The following is a 26,212-nucleotide window of genomic DNA, read 5'->3' on the forward strand; positions in this document are numbered from 1 at the left end:
ATTTGAAAATACCATAGGGAGACATTATCTTATGTTTACTTTAAAATACATGTATAACATATAAAGTTATAAAGGTAAAAATGCTCGCCCTAAGAGAGCCATAGGCTAGCTAATAAAAGCTAATTGGACATAAGGCCCACTCATTAGGAAGGAATTCATGCCTGGTACTGTAAATCCATCCAGCTCTCTGTGGTTGGTGAGTGTTATTGACCCTAAAAGGAACCCACTGTGCTATTTTCTCCGAATCAGTACAATTTCTAACTGCGTTCTAAATATGTATCCTTATACTCACAGATAAGTAGACCTCTCACCCTCATAAGAGGAGCCTTTCGCAGTGGATGGAGATTATTATAGATGTCCACAATTGGTCAAAATGCAGAGAAAAACTGACCATTGGATGCTCGACCCCAACTGATATGTCTACATCACTAATCCCACAACCAAGCCTTGGGAAACATTGTAGAAGAGGAGGCAGAGAAGCTGGAAGAGTCAGAGGACCCAAATGTCTGCTGTGACATTGTGTCTTCTCTATGATGGAGAGCTGTACCCATGAAATCTCAACAATATGGTCATCTAAACAAGACCTGAATGATAACAATGCCACTTGGCATGCCAACGTGGAGGGAGGAACCTTGTGAGGCCCTACCCTTATATAAAGAGTTACAGTGGCTGTAATTAGTGGCTGCTTTGAGAAGCAGGATCAGTCTTCAGGAATGAGCCTTTTCCTAGGTTATCCCACCCTAAGCAGTCAGCCTTAAACATGAACACACATATGAGCAACACTAAATGGACTCAACACGACATATATATATATATATATATATATATATATATATATATTAACTTTTAACAATAATTAAGTCATGAATTTGAGAGAGACTGGTGGGGAGGGCACAGGAGGAGGAGGTGGCAGAGGGGCAGAAATGTTATAAATCCAGTAACTCACATATAAAATTCTAAGAGCATTTAAAAAAGAACGAGAAGAATCAGAACCATGGATGCAGGATTTTCCCATTGTGCATGGTAAGCAAGTTGGTATTTAGGCGGTGCCATCCCTCTCTGACAAGCTGTACTTTAGGACCTTTCAATAGGCCATGGCTGGTAAGAGCCATGAGTTCCAATCTGAACAGCTGCCATGGTGAGTGCTTCTGGCAGTCACTTAACCTCTGTTTACCTTTCTCCCTTGGCTGTAAAACAGCTAGCAGAATTATCCTGCTGCTTTTAGCCGCTCAAGGGGGACCCCATGACAATGGTAACTATGCACTGCGGATGCTTTGCATTTATAGTAGTACTGACTGCTGGAAAGGGGAAGAATGCGAGGCTGAAATGGGGAAATAGTGTGTGCTAGACAATTGCTTACACATGCAATTTCTAGCTATTTAGATCTCATTGGACTCTTGTCCTGTAAACAGAAATGAGGGGAAAGGGCTCTTTACCTTCCTTCTTTGATTGCCAATTATTTCAAAAGATGTTAAAGAGAATGCATAATGGTTGGTTAGTTTTTGTCAGCACAAGAGTCATCTGAGGAGAAAGAGCCTCAGTTAAGAAAATGCCTCCATCAGATTGGCCTGTAGGCAAGCTCGGGGGAGGAAGGGGGCAAAGTCTTGATTGATGATTGGTATGGAAGGGCTTAGACCACGGTGGGCAGTGCCATGCCTGCCTGGACAGGTGGTCCTGGGGTGTAGAAGAACACAAGCTGAGTAAGCCGTGGGAACACATCAGTAAGCAGTGATCCTCTATGGTCTCGGCTTCAGTTCCTGCCTTGACTTCCCTCAATGGACTGTGGCTTGAGATACGTAAGCCAAATAAACTCTTTCCTCCCCGGGTTGCTTTAGGTCATAGATACTCCTTATCACTGCAAGAGAGAAGCAAACTAAGACATATGCTAGAGGGCTGACCAAAGGGCTCATCAGGTGCGAGTCCTTGCTGCACAGCCTGGCAACTCTAGTTTGATTCCCAGAAAAGCAGAGGGAGAAAACCCACTCCACAAAGTGGACACATGTAAAATGGCCACCCATCTCATACCACACACACACACTTTAAAAAGGAGAGAATGAATAATTGAAATGGAAAGAGCTGACACAGAGCTTAGAGTTGAAAGATCTGCTTAACTAAAGAGTTTATTTCCCCTTCTTCCATTCCCACCATGTCTTTAAACACAGATTGACTTTGAAAATTGTTCACATTTTTTTAAAAGGACCACCCAGAAGATTTTGCAAGGAAACGCAGAGATTTATAAATTCCTGCCAGAAGCTATACACCCTTAACATTAGCTTTCCTTGGGAATCATTCTGGTACCTTGAACAAGTCATTAACGTCCATGTATGACAACGCAGTGATATTTTGGACCAATTTCACACAGGTGGGAGGGGCAGCTAATGATAAAGCAGCCTGAAATATATTAGTTTCTGCAGAGACTACGAAATATCCTGGAGGTGTTTTTGACAAACGGAAGTATGGTATTGGTTTGTATACATCAACTAGGAGATATTTTTGTAAGAGATTTTGATGGCACAGCATGTTCAGTCAGTGTGTCATCGCCCACAAGACAACGCAATCTTCTACTCGGGTGTCAAAGCCACTTCTCCATTGGAGAGTTAGGTTGGTACATGTCCAACCGAGATAAAATATGCTAGAAGAAATGGGTAGGGAAGAGCAGTTTTTGTTTCACAAAAACTTAGGATTTCAACATATATTCTCAGAAGAAAAACTATGTTGAATTTCTTAAAATTTTTTTACCACTGAAGACAAGCCTGATGGAAGATTCTAATCTGGAAAAATGATGGCCTGGTATAAAACTACACAAGGCGGTCAGGAATCTACCAGGGGAAATTCAAAACAAACACTTCTAGTTTTAATGAAGTCAGGCATAGTGGCACATGCCTTTAATCCCAGCACTCAGGACACAGAGGCAGGTGGATCTCTTGTGAGTTTGAGGCCAGCCTGGTCTACATGGTGAGTTCAAGGACAGCCAGAGCTATATAATAAGACCTTATCTTAAAAAAAAAAAAAAAAAAAAAAAAAAAAAAAAAAAAAAAAACAACAACAACAACCAGGGGCAGGGGCAGGGGCAGGGGAGAGAACAAAAAAACAAACAAAAACCTTGATAATGAAATGAGTAACCCTGAGAGATTAGGCAGCCTTTGAAAAACAGAGGATTATGTTCTCAGGGTGGATGGAGATCAGGGAGGGACATGGGTTCCACTGTGGGGCTCTCCAGAGCAACAGAGCCAATGGGATCTATATATGCCTACAGAGGAATAAACTCACTATGAGAAACTGACTCAATTATGGAGGCCAAGAAGTCCTCTGATCTGTTTTTTGTAAGCTGGAGACCCAAGAAAGTCAATGTTTTGACTCTACTCCCTGTCTAGAGACTTGAAAATTGGGTGAGCTGGTGGTACAGGAGCCAGTCTAAAGTCAAGAAATGATGAGTGTTCCAGCTCAGGCAGGCAGGCAGGAAGCAAAAACGGGTCTTTTCTTCTTGTGCTTTTCAATCCTGCACAGATTGGATGGTGCTCACATTAAGGAGAATGGTCTATGGAACACACCTATTCAAATGCTACCATCCCCCAGAAACTGCATTATTTTCAACTTACAACTGTAGTCCCTCATCAGGAACCCAAGGCAGGAGTCTGGAGGCAAGAACTGAAGCACAGACCACAGAGGAACACCACTTACTGGCTTGTTCCTATGGCTTGCTTAGTCGGCTTCTTCTATAGCTCAGGACCACTTGCCCAGGGGTGGCACTATCCATAGTGGGCTGGGTCTCCTATGTCATCAATCAAGAAAATGCCCTACAGCCTGGCCTATAGACAATTGGATGGAAGTGTTTTTTTTTTTTTCCTCAGCTGAGGTTCCTCTTCCCAGATAACTGTAGCTTGTCTCAAACTAACCAAGACCCCACTGTAGAAAGATGCAGAAATAATGTTTAATCTGGCTAACCTGTGGCTTGGTGAAATTAAAGTTAACTGTCACAAGCAGAATTAAAACAGGAAGAATGTCTTGCTATGTGAGGAAGTCTCATTCTTTGGAAATCCTATTGCCGAGAGTGGGAGTATGGAGGTTATTAGGTTTGCCCCCTTAGCTTGTTATGAAGCTTGAGTGAGCGCTAGCAGGACCAGGCTTACAGAGGGCTCTCTACTGATAATACTTACTGGGTACTTACTGAATACCACATTCGACTTTAACATGGGAGCCTGCCAAAACCACTGTTGTCTCCCTTCTTCAGAATTTCTGAGTTGAAGAACTCTTCTAGGAAAACAACAGGCTATGTACTTACAGGTCCAAAACTCTTTATGGGAACTAGAAATAATATAGGGAGATTTATTTTCCTATTGGCAACCTCTTGACCACGTTAAGGCAGAAACGGCATCATAAACTAGCACTGCTTCCCACTGCTTTCCTGATTCCTCGGCCATCACATCACAAGGAGTGCTTGGTAACACTCAAATCAAAAGGGAGATAAAGAAGGCCAGAGAAAACCAACAGTGCTTTAAAACCAAAGCCATTTCCAGGTCTCATTGGAAAGCTCCTCGAAGATTTAGGCTTCTAAAATAAATCTACATTCATCACCCAGATTTTAGACTTAATGGGAGCTAGTTCCCTGGAGGCAAGTCTATTGGAATAAAAACTGGCCAAAGACTGAAAAAAATGGATTATCCCTTAGAAATGAATTGTATCATTAGTTATTATGAATACCCCAAATTATGACAGATTCACATGTAAGTGTGCCAAGGGAAGTAGCCGAGATCTATAATACACAAAATTGTTTATTACCCAGGAGAATCTAGGTACTAATGTGAATGGTATTGCATCTGTGAAATCCTGAAACCCACAAAGGATTTGAAGATATAAAGCCAAATAAAACATAATGCCGAAGGAAACCGATTTTGATTATGTAACATTTATATATAGCATCTCATTTTACAGTTTTAAATTGCTTTTCAGTCATTGGTTTATTCTTCCTGCACACCTGGGGAGCATGCCTGGGCTGTTATCCTCTGTTCATAGCAGAGGCATCTGAGACTGGAAGAGGCAAGGGGTTTTGTCCGAAAGCACAATAGGGGTGAGGTGAGAAACTGTTCATTCAATCAGACGCCTATTCACTACCATTCTTGGCAAGGCACCGAAGGCTGTGAAGTGGTGGTGCTCAAACATGGGTACCTTGTGTGTGGCCTCTGTCTTACAGGAACCTGCATTCTGCGGAACCAGGAAGTGATCTGTCAATCAGGAGTGCCCCCATTGAGAAAGAACCACAATTTAGAGGAGGAGGAAGTGATGGTTTGCGAAGATTCCTGGAAACAGTGGGATCCAAAGCCACTGAAGGTTGTGTCCGTTTTGATGAATGGGGGCTGTGGGAATGGCAGAGATGTGAAAATGAACAAATAACTTAATTCATACGGGAGAATGTCCAGCAGTGGCAGAACGGTTTTGGGGAAGGGACCAGAGGGTAGAAAAGGAACAGGTTTTCTGGGTCATTTAAATGCCCGGATAGAATAGATGAATTTCAAGCCTGTGGGTAGGCCTAAGGGGCTGGACTCAACTCATCTCTGACTTCTCTTATTTTCTCATTATTCTAACAGTGGCTATATTGGATGCTAATATATTCTTTTTCTACAAGTATTTTTCTGCACATTAACTTTCCAAACTTCACATCAGTTTAAAAAGATATGTATTTTTACTCCTTTTTATGTATGTTTGTATGTGTGTGTGTGTGTGTCTGTCTGCAATCGTGGGCATGCACACACATTTGCAGGTGCCTACAGAGGTTAGAGAGGCACTGGATCCTCTGGAGCAGGGATTACAGGCAGTTGTGAGGATCCCCCATGACACCTAATAACTGACAGACACGGGACTTGGAAGCAGGACCCCTGACCTCCCACTTAGGAAGAAGAGGTGCAGATGCTGAGTGTGCAGGCCCCCAGAATACCCGAAGAATAGCATGCCCACTTCCCTAGCCGAATAGCTTTCCAGAAATAAGATAATGCCTTAACATTCAGGATGTGTTATGTCTACATCCAACTCCAGGATAAAAAGAAAGGGCATTTTCCTTGATTGTTTTTCTACTCTACGATTACAACAAACACCAGCACTTTGATGACATTCTTCTTGTGGCTATTGCATACCTTCTGGTGTCAGCTTAGTCTTTCAACTAAGTCAGAATCTGTCTCAAAACTGGTCATTTCACCCCCTAGTCCCTGCGCTTACCACTGCAATCGAATCCATTTAACCTCTGCCCATCTCTGTTTAAAGCTTTAGTCCTCAAAAATCTCTCTCTCTTTCTCTCTCTCTCTCCTCCCTCTATCCCTCCCCCCTCGCTCACTCCAGAGCTCCAGATACAGGCTGTTCTTTGGCATCTTTTGCTGTCTAATCATCCAGATTAAACAAGAAGAATATTACCATTAACCCGAAAATACAGTTGAATGAAAATATTGCTTATTTAAATCTTTCTATAAGGAAGAGAAACTCTGAGGAGGTTACTTAAATAGCATAAAACTCAAGCCAGGCATAGTGGCTCACACCTTTAATTCCAGCACTCGGGAGGCAAAGGCAGACAGATCTCTGTGAGTTCGAGGCCAGCCTGATCTACAGAGTGAGTTCTAGCACAACCAGGGCTACACAGTGAAACTCTGGCTTGAAAAGTCAAAATTTAAAATACAGAAAATTTTTATATTTGTCAAATAAGATGTTTTTCATTGATTCAGTTTAGAGTTTAAAAAAATTCTTACCAATGATCAGTGAGAAAAATCTTTAGACAAATAGGGACCATAAATGATGGGCCAGACAACTAGGAAACTATCAAAATGGGACCTTCTCCTTGCCTTTTAATCCTCCAGTGATATGTTTGGTTCAGCACAAACTATATGACCCAAGTCATCAGGAATAGTTAAGGGTTTCTCCATGTTTCTTGTAAAAGAAGTTGAAAGAGACAGAGAGCAAGTTAATTTGCAAAGATGATTAAATTTCATCTAGGAACTCAAGTTTCCCCTTAAGAGATGTGGAGAGCATGCATTAGGCCATAAACTTGTACCTGATCATTATCCAGTCTTAAAAGTGCCATGACCCCCTTCCTCTAAGTTCAAGAAGAGCAGTGGGGTAGATACAGGTGGCCTACGTGTCACCGAGGAGGTGATGGAGTGAATACATGATGCTTAAGCTTGTAGATCTGCAGAGAACACTTACCTTTAGATATTGCAAAAACAGAAATTTGAGAAACTCAGAGGAAATCATATGACATATTATAATAATTTGCATCTCTTTACAAAGGGAAAAAAATCTACAATACACACTTGTGGGGATTTTTCAATATTAGTGGAAGAAAGTGTTGAAGATACTTAAGTGAATCCCACCGAAGGTATAGATTAGCATTAATATCTTCTGACTATGGCAGTGAAGTCTAGGTGGCTCTTTTTTCCCCTAAAATGTTCAGCAAAAAATGCCAAGATCCTTAAAGATTATTGAGGTCGGAATGTACTTGAATTAATCTTATTTTAAAACACTAGCTGCACATAGTAGATCATTTTCTTAACCAATAAGGCTCACTGCACCAAGGCTCCTTGACACTGAAGTTTCTGAATTCTGATGAGGGTCTAAAAGCTGTCACAGGGTGAAAAATAAAATGTACATTTCCACTTGCCTGTTGTCAAAGGTTAGTCTAGGAGTCCTCATAGAACCGGTACATCAGCCAACCAAATGGGGGGGGTCTCTGTGGGGGGCTGGTATTCTTATAAGTGAAGGTCACTGAATTACAGAAACACCGCGATATCTCAAAGACTCCTGGTAGCCTCCACAGCAAGGGCTGTGGTATTACCCACAGATGTTAGGATTCAAAAATATTTATTACATAGAATTTAATTGTTACAAATCTTGAGATTAACCAAAGGAACCAACTGTCCTCAGGAATTCAACATAAATCTCAAGGACTCAAAGAGGTAAGAGTGAAATCAAGTTTAAGTGTCAGGAAGGTTTGGCTCCTTTAAACTGGTGTGGAGAGTCACAGAAACCATTCAGTTGTGGATTAGATAGCATGCAAAGTAAAGCTGGCCCTTTAAACTTTGAGCTTTTTCAAAGCAAAATATAGAAAAAAAAATTTTAAATACAGGTTAAAAACCAGATTTGTTTTCTGCCTCCTTCTTCAGAGAAGCTGAACACACAACAAATGAGCTCTTAGCTGTGGGTCAACATGTTTATAAAACCTACTGGGATTCCCAGGCTGCAGAGTCCTGTTCTCCTCATTCTCACCCAGTCCCATTGTGAAACAGAGCTGAAGGTCTCATTTGACCACATATTCTTTCTGTCACTTGGGAGAAATGAGGCTAAATGTTACTCTAGAGAAAATATCAGTAAAGAAGAATACAACTTTCAGCTTAACATCAACAAAGGGTAAGAAGTATCAGCTGAAGGACCTGTGTGAGCATGCGTAAATATTTTCTAAGAATAGTTTTTTCCCCTAATCAGTGTGGTTATAGATATACTCTCTAGTTACATCTTAAGCTGATAAGAGACAGTTAGCAAACTGATTTCAGGGCTTCTTTCTATATTTATTTACTGTGTTGTCTTTCTGTAAGCATAGCTTGTGTGTGCTTGTTAGTTTTTGGTAGTGAGAAGGAATTGCTATATGTTGGTGTTGGGAAAGGCTCTTTCAAATGATAATAAAGGCTGCATGGAGGCCTACTTAGGTGTTTCTTTTGGTATTTGTCTCATTTTAAAAGGCTATGACTAGGACTTCATACCTGTCTAATAAGCATGCATGGAACATTCTTGTGTTCGGTGACTGCTTTATAGGCCTCCATTAGTCTCCACAGTACCCCTGGAGGGTGGGTCAGTATTACCACCTACAGTTTACATATGAGGAAATTTAAGACACAAAAGGATTATGTGATTTGCACAAGGTCACCCAGCATGTGAGTCTAGCTAATAAAAGATGACTGCTAACTCTTTCCAAATAAAAAGGGCTTACAAATGGGAGGCAGCCTTAGTAGTAGCATAATCTCAGGATGAATAAAGTACTGTTCAGGACTATGGTGCTTGTACTCTGTAAGATGAAGTTTTTAAGTTGCAGGCTGGCTTTGAGACAGTTATTCTCAAACCAGAAATGTCTATGTTTTTAAGAGCATGTGAATACCGGGCCCCTTCTCAGCCTCTGGACTCATAAGGTTCGGGGTGGAAGCCAGATTATCTGTACCTGGAAGAGCTCCTGCTGGGGGTTTTGGGGGGAGGTCTGATGCTCAGCCAGAATCAAGAACCACCACTCTAGAATCCAATCATAAGCTAAGTCTAACCACAGAATGCTGTGGTTCAATTCGTGGAAGGATGTCCGGTGTCTCCAGGCCCCTGTCCAACCAGATCACGATTACTATCAGTAAAGGAACCACATGCATGAAATAACTATGACAGCCACATGTTGTCCCAGGAAGTCATGCAGGGATGAAGGTTTATTTGAGAACCATCAGTCTTTGGGATTTACAATGCACTGGGTAATTATACCGATGCAGTCTTTGGTTATTATTTGGTTCACTTTAATGTTTTAACTTTAAGTACCTTGTGTTTCTTCAGAAATCCACATAAAGAGAACCGACAATACCTGCTCAGGCACTCTCCTGTCAAACACGTATTGAATGCTTGCTATAGTTACAGGTAAAACCAAATTAAAAAAATAAAAACAACAAAACTAAGAAACAAAACACCCTAGAATACTAAGCCACAAATTAAATGTTAATAAAAAGTAAAAACATAAGTGTTAGGTAGGCATTCTTCATAACTGTTTAAAGTAGAAACAACTCAAATGTCCATAATCTATTAATGCATAAAGAAATGTAATGAACTATCATTCAGCAATAAATCCATGGTAGAGTTACACATGCCTGGCTTATGTAAGGTTTGATCCCAAGCACAAGCACAAATCATCACCACCAAAAGCCATAATAAGGTGTAATGAAGTAAGTTTACATGCTACAACATGGATGGACCTGGAAGATACTATGCTAAGTAAAAAAGAGCTACAAGCAGTGTAAAAAAAAAAAAGACACAAAGAGCACATACTATCAGTACCATTTATATGAAATGTTCAGAATAAGCAAATATATGGTTGCTTCAGGCTGGAAAAAGGAAGGAAGAATGTGGACTGGCATGTAATGGACATGGGATTTCTTTGAAAAATTATGACAAATCTTCAGAATGGATTGTAATAGTTGCACAAATGTGTTGATTACACTAAAGGTACTAAATTTGATACTTTAAATGAGTAAATCACATAGTTTTAGAATATCTCAGGGAGGAGGGAGAAGAGGGAGATGGAGAGAGAGAAAGAGAGAGGGGGGAGGGACTCCTGAAGGAATGAGTGATTAATATGGATTAAAAGAAAAGTAGTAGAAAATGCTGGGAAGGAAGTAGCATTTGAGCTGGGTCAAAAGGTGACTCCACCGGTATAGTGAGCAGAGTGAGTCATGCTCAGAAGTGACACGGGAATGTGGGTGGTGCTCTCATGCCAAGGCACATTACCTGGGATAGATGGAGTGTAGGACACATGAAGGGGACGTAGGGGGGTCTAGGTGACATCCAACCCCAGAATTTGGTTTCCTTCCTCCCTTCTTTCCTTCCTTCCTTCCTTCCTTCCTTCCTTCCTTCCTTCCTTCCTTCCTTCCTTCCTTCCTTCCTTCCTCTCTCTCTCTCTCCTTCCTTCCTTCCTTCCTTCCTTCCTTCCTTCCTTCCTTCCTTCCTTCCTTCCTTCCTTCCTTTCTCTCTGTCTTTCCTTCCTTTTTCTTTCTTTCTTTCTTTCTTTCTTTCTTTCTTTCTTTCTTTCTTTCTTTCTTTCTTTCTTTCTTTCTTTCTTTCTTTCTTTCTTTCTTTCTTTCTTTCTTTCTCTTCCTTTCTGGCAGGGGAGCCATGAGTTTATCAGCAACACTCAAGGTTTTGAAAGGATTGCTGCAGATGGGTGGGTAGTCGACGACGTGAGAGAGCAGTGGGAAAGGTTATTGAAATGTGTGAGTGAGAGGTGGATTGAAGGAAGGAGACAGATGTGACAAGACAGTTAAGAAGTACAGTTATTAAGCCCACTGCCCCTGGGGAGCAGATGAAGAAGCACAGGTCTCAGACTTCATAGGGGATTGGATCCAGTTTGATTTGCTATTTAGAATCACAGTTTAAAAGATGACTGTTCAAATGACACCCAGCAACCAAGTTGTAGCCGTTTAACACCTTGCCAAACAAAGATCTGATTATGGAAACCTTTACATTTCTAAACAAAGGAAGTGCGTTGTGCATCGGAGCTGGACTGAAGAGGAAAATGGCATCCTACCATTCTGTGAGCACTTTGAAAACAGACCTTCCCTAGTTGATGGACTGGTCATTTATGGCCTCTCCTAAATGACTAAGTATTTACCACTTACTCAGCTAGCTTCCCTAGAAACACTGCCTCTGGTGTGAGCAACTTGGATTTACTGCCCGGGCAACACCTCCCATCCACCACCCACACTGCTCCTTGGCGCGGGCCTCATCAACAGGTGTTCATGAGTATCACTTTGTTTTGTTTCTAAGAAGGGTGCAGACTCTGAGAAGCATAGGCTGAACGTATGGCATTTCAACTTTCCCTTACGAGTGTTCAGTAGGGAAGATCTGAAATCGTGACGTCTCAAGGATGGGGAGACCAGGGCTGCTGTTTCTCTTAAGCGGTCAGGCCTTGCCTGTGTTTTGCATTAGGAGGAGAGGCAGCCAGCTCCGGAGCAACAATAGAAGCCCTTTCTTCCTGTGAATGCTGGTATGCCCCCTGGGGATCTGTCAAGGCGTCCCTTGTGGGCTTGGGAAGGTGTTGCAAGGGCACTGCCTGCTGTTGGTAGAATTTGAGAACAGCAGTCCTGAAAGACGCCTTACAGGGGTTTACCAAGCAGGTTGCACTATTTAGGACACCACCCAGTGAGATGTGCTTGCTTCCCTGAGCCTGTCAGTGAACAATGATTACAAGTCATTTTCAATGACAGTTGCCAGTGGAGTTAATGACAGCAGTCTCAGATGAGAAGAATTTATATAAGCAGTCACCTTTGAGGGCTGGCATCCCGGGTTCAAACCGGGAGTCTCAGAAAGGCAGTGGGATTCTTCCGACCAAAGATTGCTGTGGAAATAAAGGAGAAGACCAAAGGGTCAGATAAAGGTTTAAATAACATGGCACTGGTATAACTATCTGGAATGAGTTAGTTAAAATGGCTGCCACTGGTTATGTGGGAAACCAGGAGTAAACAATTAACCTAACTGTCATGTAATTTGTTATGTAACTAGTTTTGGCCAGAGGCCACTTTTGTATGTTTTTTTTGTATGGTTTTTTTTTTTTTTTTTTTTTTGCATAAATGTCCCTGGTACCAAGGGCACATTCTTTTTCCAGCTGTTACATCAGCCAGTGGCTTGACTCATCTTCTTTAATTTCTCAGCTCTTTGAGATTCTCTGACTCTTAGGCCCAGGTAGCTCCAACAGGGGGATCCTCAAACTTTGTTTGCCATGGACTCCGAATAGTTCTGCGATTTGCTCATGTGTTAAAGCTTTGCTTCCTAATTCATGCTATATTGGAAATTGATGGGACTTTTTAAGGAGAGGGGCCTAGTGGGAGGGAGCTAAGTCATTGGGTGTGTGCTCTTGGGGAGGACATGATGAACTTGGACTCCTGTGTTTTGCTTCCTATGAGGTGCGAACTTCACTATGCACACCCTACTACCGTATAGTAGGACTTTGCCGTGGGCCCAAATACAGCAGAACCAACTAACAATGTATTAAAACCTCCAAAATTGTGAGCCCAAATTAGCCCTTCCTCTTTTAAGGGTATTATTTCAGAGGTGATATTACAGCGGCAGAGAGCTGACTGCCACACTCATCGCTGGATTTGCCCCTCCTTCCCCACTTCGTTACTTACTTGAGACAGGGTTTTACTATGTAGCCCTGGCTGGTCTAGAACTCAGAGATCTACCTGCCTCTGCCTCTTGAGTGCTGGGATCAAAGGCATGCATCACCACACAGAGCCAGAGCACTTTTTTTTTTAAATGTTAATTTATTTCCAGTATAAGGTGTGGGCGAAGCCCCTAGAAATCCGAAGAGGCCGAGACCCTGTGTTATGGTTTGAATGTGAAAAATGCCCCATAGGTGTGTGTGTTTGAATACTCAGTCCCCAGATGTGGGTGCTGTTTTGGGAGGTTGTTTAGGGGAGCTGGGGCCTAGCTAGGTCTTACGTGTTAGCCCCTAGCCTCACCTGTCCTCTTCCTCCTGATCTACTGAAATATATGCAAGAGGCCTGGAGCCCCTCAGCCATGTCTTCCTCACCGTTAATTAATTTTTTCCTCCTTGACTTGCTTTATTCCGGCACTGAAGAAATACTTCTGCAATCATCCTGTCTCCCGTTTCTGTGTCTCTCATGTGGAGGAGCTTTCTGTTCTGTGGGACACCTGACTTGGCTACCAAAAAAGCATCCCCTTTGTCAATCTGGGGTGCAGAGGACATGCCCTGAACAGAATCAAAGCAAGTCTGTAACAACCTATGTTGAACGTGTCTTAACTGAGGTCTACAAGTATATTCCTAGTCTGACGACAATCGCAGTATGCTTCTAACTGGGCAAGGCATGTTCTCTTATCTGCTAGTGTGGTGTCAGTGATAGGAGATGATCATGCTATGAGTTTGGTGAGAAAAAAAAAAGATTTAGTTCTAAGGTTTGAAGATTTATCTTTTTTAGAGAGCAAAAAAGTCGGAGCATTAAAAAGATATCAATGAAAAATGACCATGCCTTGTGAACAGAAGGAACCAGTGTTGATTTCAAAATAATAATGAAGATTTAGAAGGACTGCAAATCCGTGATTTAAGGATGATGGTTTGATAATAGCATGCCAGTGGGGCAACCAGACCCTTAACTGCTCCCTTCTGGTAAGGCGATGTCTCTATTTAAATGAACATCTTGTGTTGAGTGTTTAAAACTCCCTTCTCTTCTCCTCATTAGTTTCTTTTTTTTCAATGTTCAGCATAACTAAAGAGTCTTAAGCAGGGAATTGCACATAATTATGGGTTCTGAACCAGTGGCAAAGTGATGTTTCTTCTTAAATATTCAAAATCATCAACTAATCCTCTTCTTCCCTCAAATGGACAATTTAGTTAAAATGGTGGTCGTGTCCTCTATTACCATTGAAGGCATCATTTGGTCTCACTGTGCACATTACAAAACATACCAAGAGCTATACAATATACTCTCCATGTAAACACAGTAAATACCACTGTACATGAGTAGGGTGAAAGGGGGGACTATCTGAACTTTTACTTATTAATAGGGTGAGGAGATTTAAGACTGTCTAATTCCAAGTCCCTGACTGTGGCCCACATCTTCCAGCTGAGAGGTTGGTTAGTGTGCTGTGGGTGAGAACTCAGAGGCACCATTGCCCTCTCCACCGCTCCACCTTTTCTCTATTACTGGCTTTGAGAAATTTGACATTGCTAAAGCCCCTGACTTGAAAACGCTTCACAGAGCAGGATCCTTGCCAAATCCAGGGATCTTGCTAGTTTGCAAGGCAGGAGATGCCATGCAGAACAAAAGACTGAGACTACAAGCCAGTAGTCACAATGGGAATAAATCCTCCAATCTGTAGTTTCTGAATGTCTTAATTTCTCCGACATACCAAGTGAGAATGGCTTTATTTTTGTGAAGTTTCAAACCCAGGCCAAATGTCTGAGGTGCCTGTTTAACATATGAAAACGGACCTGGCCTCCAGGTTCTCCCAGCATCCCTCAGTCTCTACCTGTTACAGGGTATGGTTGGCATATCCCACCCTTTACCATGAGCTTTCCAGCCCAGGGGCTGGGCTTCCCTTCCCCCAGAGGCTCTTCCTATACAATCCAGACATTTGTTACCTGCCCCTTTTGTACCTCTGGCCTCATGGCTGCTGCCCTGGTTCCCTCTCTCCCTTCTCCATCCCCCTCCCCCTTTCCCCACATGGCCCAGCTCAGTCTGGTCATATCCACTTAGGACCCTTCCAGATGTCTCTGTCCTGCCTCTGCCTATATTCTCCCTTTTATCTACAATAAACTTTCTCCTCCACCATACCTAGCAGCAGTCATGACCTTTCCTTTCCTTTTTCTTTCTTTTTTAAATTCAATTTTGAGAATACACTTACAAAGTAATATTGGATGAGTTATAGTTAAGTCCTAAATCTCAGCTCCTCTGGCAGTTCTTTCTCAATCTCCCCCTCCCCCCATATCTGTCAGTATCCATTCTCTTCTCTCAGTATTAAATTCATAACAAAGAACACAGAGCAAGGCTTTACTTACCAAGTCCAGGAATAAGCTGTTCTGTGTAAGGGAGATTTCCTACTGATCGTTAGCTTAATGCCATTCTGTATTTGAACACTTTTGACTCATTGTTTTTATTTCTCTCTCTGTGTGTACATGTGTGTCATGCCTATGGAAGTCAAAACACAACTTGTGGGAGTTGGTTCTCTCCTACTAGGTGAGCCCCAAATACTGAATTCAGAGCATTAGGCTTGGCACCAAGTACCTTTATTCACAAGCCACCTCACTGGCCCCTTTATTCATTTTTGAGGAAGTTTTGAAAACGAAATGTGTTTCCCTTGCCTCAGTGGCCAGAGTATGGTCTGACCTTGTTGTGGGGACATGGGATGGCTGGGGTCTTCTCTATAACCCTGCCCTGCTGCCAGGGTTCTGCTCGAGGGGAGTTACAACATGTTGATGCACGGGAGTAGCTCACTTTGGCCACAGACTCAACTTGCCTTTTGCTTATATCAACTCCATATCCCGCTGTTACAGAATCACTCAAGAGCCTCTTTTGATATCTGCCTAGCCTGTTTCTAAGGACAGAGGCTTTCCATCACTAATACCTCATATGAAACATTTCAATATGCTCTTGACTCTCCTACGGGACCCTGGCTGGACATGTTTCTATTCCATTGACTGGCATTGCTTTGGTGTTACTATTCTCCATCTTTTGTATGACTTTAATATTTCTCCTTTTTTTCCTGAAGGCTTACATTTCAGGTTTTCAAATTCAGAAGCTTAGCTTTGGTAATTATTTCTTTTGAACCAGAGGGGTGGTAAAATGCAAAGTATCAGTGTCTAAACTAGACTGACCAAAGGCCGGTCTTTGCTGGCTCTGCCTCCGAGGTCAACACGTATTTCTGCCTTCATAGAGAAGATCTGTGGCAGGTATAGGATTTGGGGTCATAGGATAATGCATCCTGGTCTCCATGATGAACAAGAGTCATGTAAATGTGGACCAAGAAGGGTTAACATAGTTCACTTTCCAGAGTTGGGGCCACCCTGGGGGACTCCTGAACTCCATTGCTAGGCGCTAACCTTTCCTGAGAGTCTGAAGATGAAGGCTGCCTAGTCCTGGGACTGCCTGGGACTGCAGAGATAATCAACCTTTCAGATCTTTTCTGAATACCATTTCTTAGAGGTTCAAATGGGTTTTCTGCGAAAACTTCTAAGAGATGGAGCCTTTCTGAATCTTTGACTCATTCTACTATAATTCCTTCCAGTCTACCTCTTCCTTCCCACAAAACTGTTCTTACAATGTCAACAACTGCATCGATTTCCCATTGCTATGGTAACAATTGAGCACAATTTGGGTGGTTTAACGGAACACAGATGTATTCTCTTATACTGCTTGTTAGTTATTTTTCTGCTGCTGTGATAAAATATTATACCAAAAGCAACCCAGAGAAGGGTTTATTTTGGGTTATGGTCCCAGAGGGGGTGTCCACCATGGTGAGGAGGACATGACAGCAGGCAGCTAGCTGAGAGATAACGTAACGTATCAAACACACATAGGAAGCAGAAAAAGTGGAAGTACAGAGTGGAACAAGGCTGTAAACCCCACTTGTCCTCCAGCAAGGCTGCCCCTCCCGAAGGTTCCATGACAGCACCACCACATACATGAGCCAGTGGACAACGGTTTTCATTTAAACCACTCTGTAGGCTAGAAGTCAAAAATAACTTTCAGTGGACTTGAGGTGTTAACAGAGCTGTTCACTTGGAAGGCTCTGTGGCAGTGGTTCTCAGCCTTCCTAATGCTGTGACCCTTTAACACAATTCCTCGTGTCGTGGTGACCCCCCTCCAACCATAAAATTATTTTTCTTGCTACTTCAAAACTGCAATTTTGCTACTGTTATGGAAATAGTAATGTAAATATCTGCATGTCCCGATGGTCTTAGGAGACCTGTGAAAGGGTCACTGGACCTCCGAAGGGGTCATGACCCAAAGGTTGGGAACCTCTGCTCTAGGGAGACTCTGTTGACCTTTTGCTTTTTTTACCCTCTGGAAGCCACTAAGATTCCTAAGCTCATAACCCCTTTCTTGTATCAGGCTAATATCTTGCTTCTGTTTCCTCATTTCCTCCTTCCTTTTCTGCAGTCAAATCTCCTTCTTGTCTCCCTCTTATACAGGCATGTGATTAAATGTGGATAATAGGATTGATTCCTCCACGGCGAGATCCACCCCACTTTCAAAGTTCCTTTTCACTATAAGAACACTATAAGAAACATGCTCAAGTCTGGGGACAAGGACCCAAATATCTTGGGGGAATATTCAGTTTATGGCAGCACTGATTTTCTTGTTTTAAATCTGAAGTCTCTTCAGCCCTGTCCTAACTCTCTTGACATTTAAAGCTCTCAGTATCTAGGAAAGCTTTTCTGAGGAGAGACTTATTTCCATTGATGTGGTATTATTCCTTCTTGAATGCAAGCCCTTGTGAGAAGGATCTCTGGCTATCGGGTTTGGTATGTGTTGGCACTATCAAATCACAGTCATATAACAAACACTAATTGGACAAGCTCCAACTGTTTCCAGTTCTGTTGTCTCTCATCCCTCACTGACGACTTCCTCTGTTTTGTGTGTAAAGATGGGGTATACTCCAGGTCTTGGTACTTGCTTGCTTTCCTCCTAATATCCAACTGGATAAATTCCAACCACATCCTGTGGCTCTTAAATATCTGCACCTCAAACCTAGACCTGTGTTCCACACTTTGGATTTAATCTTTACTGGGATGTACCACAGCATGGCAGATTCACCATGTTCCATTTTTCCCAAGCCATCAAACACAACCAAAAACCAACCTTCTCATCCTCTTATGCCTTTTGCTTCAGGGAATAAGCACCAGGTTTTACCCAACAGTCAAAGCAAAAACACTGGTCATCAACTGAGACCTCACACAGCTGTGTTTCCCAATCCTTCACCACCACCATCTTCCTAACAATTCAGTCAGCCATGAATTTCTGTCAACCTGCCTAATTTAAGGTAATTTGGTAATTTTTCTGCCTAACATTCTGGTTCAAGTCTTCTTCATTTCTACAAAGTGGGATATAAATGAACTCACCATCCTCTTGACTTTTGATGAGCATATCGAAATGACACATTCAAATGTTTTGGATGCACAGCCATTACTGATCACTATTGCCTGCCCTGCTTCCATTCTGAGTGGACAAGGACTATGCTCATGATCTGCATGCTACAGCACCTTGGTCACCACAGCCAACTGGGCCAGGGGCTGGCCTCTGTCCCAAAGGTGGCTCATAGTTTCAGTTTTCTCCTAGTTTTAGTCAATCACCTTACAAGTTAGGTGGCTGATTGTAAAAGTTGAGTAAAATTTCTCTTGAGATTCCAAAATAGAGAAGCCGAGGGGAGCTGGCCTTAGGCTGCTCGGAGCATTGTGTTGTGGAATATCTCAGAAGGAGTTATGGGCATGGGTAGGCTGCAGCTTTGCAGAGGTCCAGTGTATGAGCAAGGGAGCTGGGGCCTGGAGAGAATGACAGAAAAGGATGCCAGGGCACTGTGAGAGGGCGGTATCTGTTTCCCATGGCTTGTAACTACATGCCGTGTCGTGATTTCTGTGGTAGATGCCATGGAGTTGTTACATTATGAAACCAAAACCCTCCTCTGAGGGAATCCTGTTTCTCAAATGACCTGTCCGAACAGTATGTGTTCCAGTAAGTCCTTATGGCATTACCATGAGGCATCTGTGAAGAAGAGACTGAATGACTCTTTGAGAGCATCAGCAATGTTCCTTCTAATCCTTTCTAAAGTATTTGCTTAAAGGAATCGGAGGTGTGGGGGGGGGGGAGGAAGGCTGCATCACTTTGGGGGTAGATGTTGAGCTGATGGGATAAATCTTTACATAAGAACAAATCAGTCCCCATGAACAAAATTTCTGACAAGTACCTGTGCTACAAATATCACAGGAAAATGACTGTAAGTGACATTCTGATACTTGTCAACAGTGGCATAATCAAATTGCTTTTTAGAAACCACATTTCTAGGTATCTGCCTTTCTCTTAGCCAGCTACTGGGACCAGAGGGATTGCTGAGGATTTCCAGGAATCCTCATCACAAAACCACCACTCTCTCAAATGAGAAGTAAATTTGTTGATATCTGCAAGGAAGAAACATTAGGCCTCAGTAATCAGTGCTCAGATTATGGGATAGCTAGAGTAAGCTTATATATGCTATAATATATAAACAATATATGTAGTAAATATATCAATATCTATAAAAGGTACCTTACACTAGCCTTCTTTCATGCTTGGTTCACATTTAATTAGGGAAGACAGACAGGCACACACACGCACATACTCTCTCTCTCTCTCTCTCTCTCTCTCTCTCTCTCTCTATTTCTCTGGACAAATAAAATTGTAGCTTCCTTCATAACAACAGCAAACATGCTTGCCAAACCATCTCTCAAACGACTGCCAAAGACACAGACCACTGTGTTCTTACCTTGGGACATACATACAGCTTTCTGACTACTCTTCCCCTGCCCCCCAATAGATGGATGCCCTGTGGGCCCATCAAAATATTTTTTTTAATTTTTAAATTTTTTCTATTATCAGCTTGATACAGTACAAATTTTTATCCTGATTGAGTAAACCCAAAACTTATTCTAAGTCACAGTCATCCTAGGGTCCCCCTTGCTACATAGCCTCCCTGGTTCTGACTACTATTACTGCACTCTCTCTTGATACCAGGTAACCCCATATCTTTGGTTTTGGTGGGAACTAAGTGAAAGCCCACCTTCTTAACTTTTTATTTCAAACCCTCTCAATATCCTCTCCTTAACCTCCTGCAATACTGGATGTGACCTAATACTTTCTGGAATTGGTATTATTGTTTGTTAATGTCTTAGTCAATACCTTAGTTTGAATACCTTGAAAGTAAGTACATTATAGATTTTTTTTTTTTGAACAAAGCATATTGTCATGTAGCTCTGGCTGTCCTGGAACTATATAGAGGCTGGCCTCGAACTCACAGAGATTTGCCTGCCTCTGCCTCCTAAGTGCTGGAAGTAAACGCGTGCACTACCACACACACAGCCACATTGTAAAATCTTTGCCTCAAAAAAAAAAAAAAAGTCTACTGCTGAAACCATACTGATGGAGCACTCCTGCACCTTTAGTCTCTGTACTTCCTATCCACCATAACCACTTGGTAATACTCAGCAGGGTCATGCTTCAGAGGAGCCAAATTCCACGCTTTATGGCCAAGCTACTGTTTGAGGGTCTGTCTGGTGTGGAGCATTTGGAGTCTCTACCCAGAGACTCACTGCGCTAAAGCTGAGGTGCTATCTGGGGCAGTAGTTCTCCCTCAAGGCTAGGTCCTCTTGGAGCTCATTGATTACTGGCAGAACTTACTTCCTTGAGGATCTAAGACGAATGTCTCCATTCTCCTGTTGGTGGTTGTCCCAGGAACTATTGCTTTCCTAGAGACTACCACCCCCTCCCTGGCTATGTGGCCCCAAACAGGCAGTTTCCAAGATAGTATTTTGGATAGCTAGAAATGACCTCTTTCACTTCTCTGAAGCTTTTCAGTGGCTTGCGAAATTAGAGCAGTAACACCCAAGATAATCTCCCCTTTGCCATCTAATACACAGCCACACCAAAGACACTGCTATTCACTCATGGGGGAGGGAATTATACAAGAGTGAGCTTACTGGCGTCATTCTAGAAGTCTGCCTACTAAAGCGCTTAAGGAACATGTATAAATGATGAACACTGCTCTTCAGTTATCAGGCCTTTTGGATTTAAACTTTTTAGATTTACTTATTTTACTTTATCTGTATGAGTGTTTCGCCTGCATGCATGTACATGCACCACATGTGTGGCTGTTTGATCCCCTGAACTGGGGTCATAGACGGTTGTGAGCTAACATATGGGTCCTGGAAGAGCAACAAGTACTCTGAGCCATCTCCAGACACTGGAAGGCTGTTTTTTTCTTTCTTAAATTGTGACTTTGGACAGCTTATTTTGTGTTGAACCCACAGTGGCTGGAGATGCTGTATTTGAAATAATTTAATGGACTTCAGTAAGTCCAGAGAACATTAGAAATGCCAGGGTTCTGGGAAGACCTGGCCAAGTGGCTGAGTGGCCGGGTGACTATGGACTAGGTCACCCAAACTTCCTGAACTTTAGATTCTTCCTCATGTATAATATAGGGACGATGTCAAAGGTTAGTGGGCCATAATATTCTATAATTCTAAGACTAAATCATACTGATCACTTACAGATCCAATGGCTCATGATAGCCAAATAGTTCATAGAAGAGCTTCATAGTGATGTGACTTATGAGAAAAATAATAGTTTTGTTTTTAAGTGAATCCATGCCAATGTCTGACAGATCTGACAATACAAACAAGGGTACAAAACTGCATCTTTAATACTTTACAGATGGTACACATGTTCAGTTATGATTAAAATGAATTTCCCCAAGATACTAAAATTTGACAAAGTTACTATCTTACACTTAGTTGAATTAACTTAATTGATGAGAACTTAAGGCAGTCCTCAACATCACAAGTCAATTCCACAATGACAAGTACAGCCGAGTCTGCTATATACATTCTGGAGGATTAAGTCTCCTTTGTCTTTCTGAAGAGAAGCCTCTTTGGCTAGGATAATTATTCTCTTCTATTCAACCAAAGTGCATGCTAATTTTAAACAGGTATTATTAAATTCCACTGAAATAGGCTGCATGCAGATGTGTTCGTTAAAACACTGCTTTGTTGACTGTGCACAGTTATTAACAATTCACATTTCACTTTCCTGAGGGAAGAGCATTTCCTCCACCGAAGTCAGGCTCCAGGGCTGTGAGCAGCAGGACTGCTGTGCCTCCTTCCCATCGGGGCACTGTCCCGTGCATGGTAAGTGCTTCCACCCTTGCTCAAAAGGGACGTAAACTCAACGAACAGACCACTCCCTCCCTACGGTGTCTCCCTCCGTACAACGCACTTCTGGTTTACAAAACGCCCTTCAGCAAACTGCTCTCCTGTGGGTACCTGCTTCAGTCAGAAGGGTAATGGCAACGTATTTATGGGATACCATCATAAGGGCACTGTGGACCTGACAAGGAAATCCACGACCCTAGTCATACCCTCAGGCAGACGCCTTCTGACAGAGAGGGTGGAAATCACGAGGCCTCAGTTTGTCTTCAGCACCTGCTGCTCAAGTTTCAGAAGCTGTTTTTCAAGCTTTGAGGTGTTTACTCGATGCATCATCAGAAACTGGCCATTCAGATGGAAGACGGGGATGTCAAATCTATACCTTTCATACCAAGTAGAATTTTCTGGAAGCGTGATGTCCACCTCCTGCAATATAAACTAAAACATGGATAGGTTACAGCACTGTGGTTTACAGACTATGGAGTATTGCAATAACGGCAATGATGTGCCAACCCCAGACTTTGTAAAGGAGAAAACCCACAGGTTGGTGTAGACCTAAGTAGTCCAATGGCCCAAATTCCCAAAGCCTGACTGGTTTCCTTACATTGCACTCTCCCTCCTGATTTCCCTACTTTTCTGTTACACCTGCTCCATTCAGCAGCAGGGCTCTGCTCTGTTCCCAATGAAATAAAACATGTCCTAGCTGGGAAGTTGCCTAGAAATAAGGATGTAAGTGTCTTGGTGTAAGAATGGGCAAGCTAACAATGGTTTGCTAAAGGAAAACACATTCACAGAAGTTACAAAGTAAGATAAAGGAATAGGACCAAAGTTTAAAGTAAGCATGAACACTCACTCTTGATAGTTAACTCTGAGTCACAGTAAGAATCAGAGCGGAAAAAAATACAGTAATGTTCAGAGAAAACCACTTAGGGGTAATGAGTTTCATGGAAGTCAATACTAAACTCTCGGAGGAATAAAAACAAACTCTAAATGAAAAATCATTTAATCTCCTTTCCTAAAGAAAGGATCTCAGCAGATACTTTACACAGTAAACTCTATCCACCCATATCCATGAAAGTTACCCTGTCTTTATAAGGCTTGAGTACTTCTCTGGCTTCATCACAGAGTGGGCATGGATCCTACAGGAAGAACAAAAGCTGTTAGAGCCAAAGGCAGGTATCTGGTATAGCACCCCCTACCCAAGAAAAAACCAAACACACACTACAGGCATATTACATTGACTGCAGAGGACAGTTTTCTACTAGGTTAATCACATGGCTTTATTTCCAAAGCAAAACATTACCACAGAATCTCACAAACAGCTACTATTTCATGAGAGATGCTCTCTGCACTTTTTGGTTGGTTTTATTTTCCTCATATGTGTGTATATACCTACTGGTGTGTGTGTGTGTGTGTGTGTGTGTGTGTGTGTGTGTGTGTGTGTGTGTGTGTGTGTGTGTGCGCAAATTACATGCTCCCTATTTTTCACTGAGCTATCTACTTAGCTAAGGACTCTGCCCTTCCTAAGTAAGGAACAACTTGGTGGCTTCATACAGTTGACCGGAATGGGTAAGTCTTTTCTGACTAGGAACTACTGAACTTCCTGAGCCTGTTTTCCTAATTGGTCCAGAGGAATAATTCTATCAGAGAGGAGTGAAACAATGACTGCTCTACCCTTAAAGAGGAGAAAAAGAGTCTCTTCAACTCAGATGAATGACTGCAGCACTTCACAGTGTTTCTCCAGTTTCAGGATCAGAGGTCTCCACAATGGACTAAAGTCCTACCTGAAGCATAGGCAAGTCCTAGGACCCGCTGTGGTTTGTATTCTTCACCTGCCTTTTGGGGAAGATGGGGAGAACACAGACTGGCAGATATTAACAGTCTCTTAGCCTCTGTGCCTACGAAGAGAGTCCAGTTATAGGTTCTCTTATGTGAGCTCCAAACAGACGGGATTACTGCTGCTTGTGTATAAACTGATCAGAACAGACTCACTATTACCATTACCTTTGCAAAAGCTGCTCAGACAGATTCAGTATTAGTTCTGCGTGTGCAAAAGCTGCCTTTTAATACATTTGGAAGAGATAAGCTATTATGTAAAAGACAGGCCTTTTTCCAGCTTAACTCAGAGCATGTTTTGAAATAAGGACTTGGATATTTCTAGATGTTTTTGGCTGGATTCACCTCATCAAATTGTTATTAGCATTAACAATAAACAGACTGTGGATAGTTTGTTGCTGTAAGACAATCATGCTAGTATTTTCTGAGAAATTGTCAAAAGATAAATGTAAGAGCTTAAAAGTAAAAGCAAAACAAGAACATGCTAAGTTGCAGATGTACCAATTTTTGCTTTTTTTTTCAAGACAGGGTTTCTCTGTTGAGTCCTTGCTGTCCTGAAACTCACTTTCTAGACCAGGCTGGCCTGGAACTCACAGAGATCTGTCTGCCTCTGCCTCCCAAGTGCTGGGATTAAAGGTGTGTGCCACCACTGCCTGGCCTCAAATATATTTCTATATAGTTTTCTTTTATAGTAAAGCTTGAGACGAGCCTAGTAAAGGTGTTTTGCTTTTAAAATTAGGTCTGTGGAAGCTTGTGCAAATTGCTAATGCAAATGTATGAGTGTGTGTCTATGTATATCTTTCCAAAGGTTCATCACCCTTTGGAAAGGATCAGGTACGCAGACAAGAAAAGGCCCGTGGTCAGGATGGCCTTTCTGAGATTCTCCACAGCAGTTGTTATTCATTCTGTTCTTGAACTGTTGGATCGTTACCTAACACCCACCCATCCTTTCTTGTAGCAAGAAAGCTGTAGTTTTGTTCCACAGGAGGCACTCTCAGCATGTGGCTAATTCCATTTCTAAGTAAGAAAGGGGGAACACTTGACAGGTGCAAACATTCAGGGCATCCTATCTCTTTTGTCTATGATTGGTTCAGGGATGGGCCAATCAGAGCCATGAATAGCCATGGGCCTCCTGTTGAGAATGCTACAGATATTTGAGATGTGAGATCTGGGCTTGTGGTTGCTGCCGTCATAAACGAGAAGAGCCAATATGAAGATGAACTTAATCCAGAAGATTACAAAGCTGAAGAGGCTGGTCATCTTGTTTCCTGAATCAAGCACTCCCTGGAACCAGAAACCAAAACAAGCCAAGAAACTCCTCTTTTAAACTCAATCTGCAAAGTATACTCTACTACTTATCATAGATAAAGGACAAATTCTTGACTTTTGTACTTCTTTTATTGGACTGTACGTTACTTATCTCTTATTATGTACTTTAATATGTAGTTTAGTATACATATTAAGATGAGTGGAAGTTTGGGTTTTTGTTTGTTTATTTTCTGCAAATGTTCTTGGCTATCTCAGCTGCTGTTGGAACCAAAAAACAGTGCATGGCAATCATAGGCCAAGTGAGTACAACTAGTTTTGTGGGGGATATTGTCTCAGATAATGGAATATTTTTGGCTCTATAATTTCCAACATTACAATATATATTGATGATAGAAAAGCAATTTAGACAAAATATTCTCAATTAGAAGTTTAACTCTGCATTTTTGGAGGGCAGGGTGAGGTTCAGATAAGGTCTTGTTATGTAAGCGTGGCTGGTTTGGTACTTGCTATGTAGCCCAGGCTGTGTTGAGCCTGCTGTAATCCTCCTGCCCCACTCTGACTCCCAAGTGCTGGGAGACACAGGTGTGGACCATCGCAACTGGCAGACTTTGTTATTCGGCAACTGTCAGAACTTTTTTTTTTTGGTTTTTCGAGACAGGGTTTCTCTGTGTAGCTTTGTCCCTTTCCTGGGACTCACTTGGTAGCCCAGGCTGGCCTCGAACTCACAGAGATCCGATTGGGTCTGCCTCCCGAGTGCTGGGATTAAAGGCGTGTGTCACCACTACCCAGCCAGAACTTTTTTAAAACTATCAAATGGCTAAAATTTTAAAATCTATCAAAAAGACTTTTTTTTTAAAGTTTGAATTGCTGCATTTAAAAAAGTAACTCCATTGTCTTCACCTTTCTTTTTGATTATAAATCCTA

The 26,212-nt window shown here is 42.1% G+C and overlaps 1 protein-coding gene across 3 annotated transcripts in view; it reads right to left on the reverse strand.

Moving 5' to 3' along the window:
• Positions 1-10,755: 10,755 nt before the first annotated feature.
• The window catches only part of C19H5orf63 (chromosome 19 C5orf63 homolog), a 29,562-nt gene continuing 14,105 nt past the window's right edge, over positions 10,756-26,212 (reverse strand). For 2 of the 3 annotated variants that reach the window (XM_006983029.4, XM_042263896.2), the window contains exons 4-5: positions 23,266-23,322; positions 21,664-22,621 (exon numbers count right to left, since the gene is read on the reverse strand). In XM_006983029.4, the coding sequence (XP_006983091.1) occupies positions 22,442-22,621; positions 23,266-23,322 (237 nt within the window). In that variant the 3' untranslated portion in view covers positions 21,664-22,441. Of the gene's footprint in view, positions 12,110-21,663; positions 22,622-23,265; positions 23,323-26,212 lie in introns of those variants that run through there. The other variant, XM_076555279.1, reaches the window with a different exon arrangement.

The sequence above is a fragment of the Peromyscus maniculatus genome, chromosome 19 (genome assembly GCF_049852395.1).
Source record: "Peromyscus maniculatus bairdii isolate BWxNUB_F1_BW_parent chromosome 19, HU_Pman_BW_mat_3.1, whole genome shotgun sequence".
Taxonomy (NCBI): domain Eukaryota; kingdom Metazoa; phylum Chordata; class Mammalia; order Rodentia; family Cricetidae; genus Peromyscus; species Peromyscus maniculatus.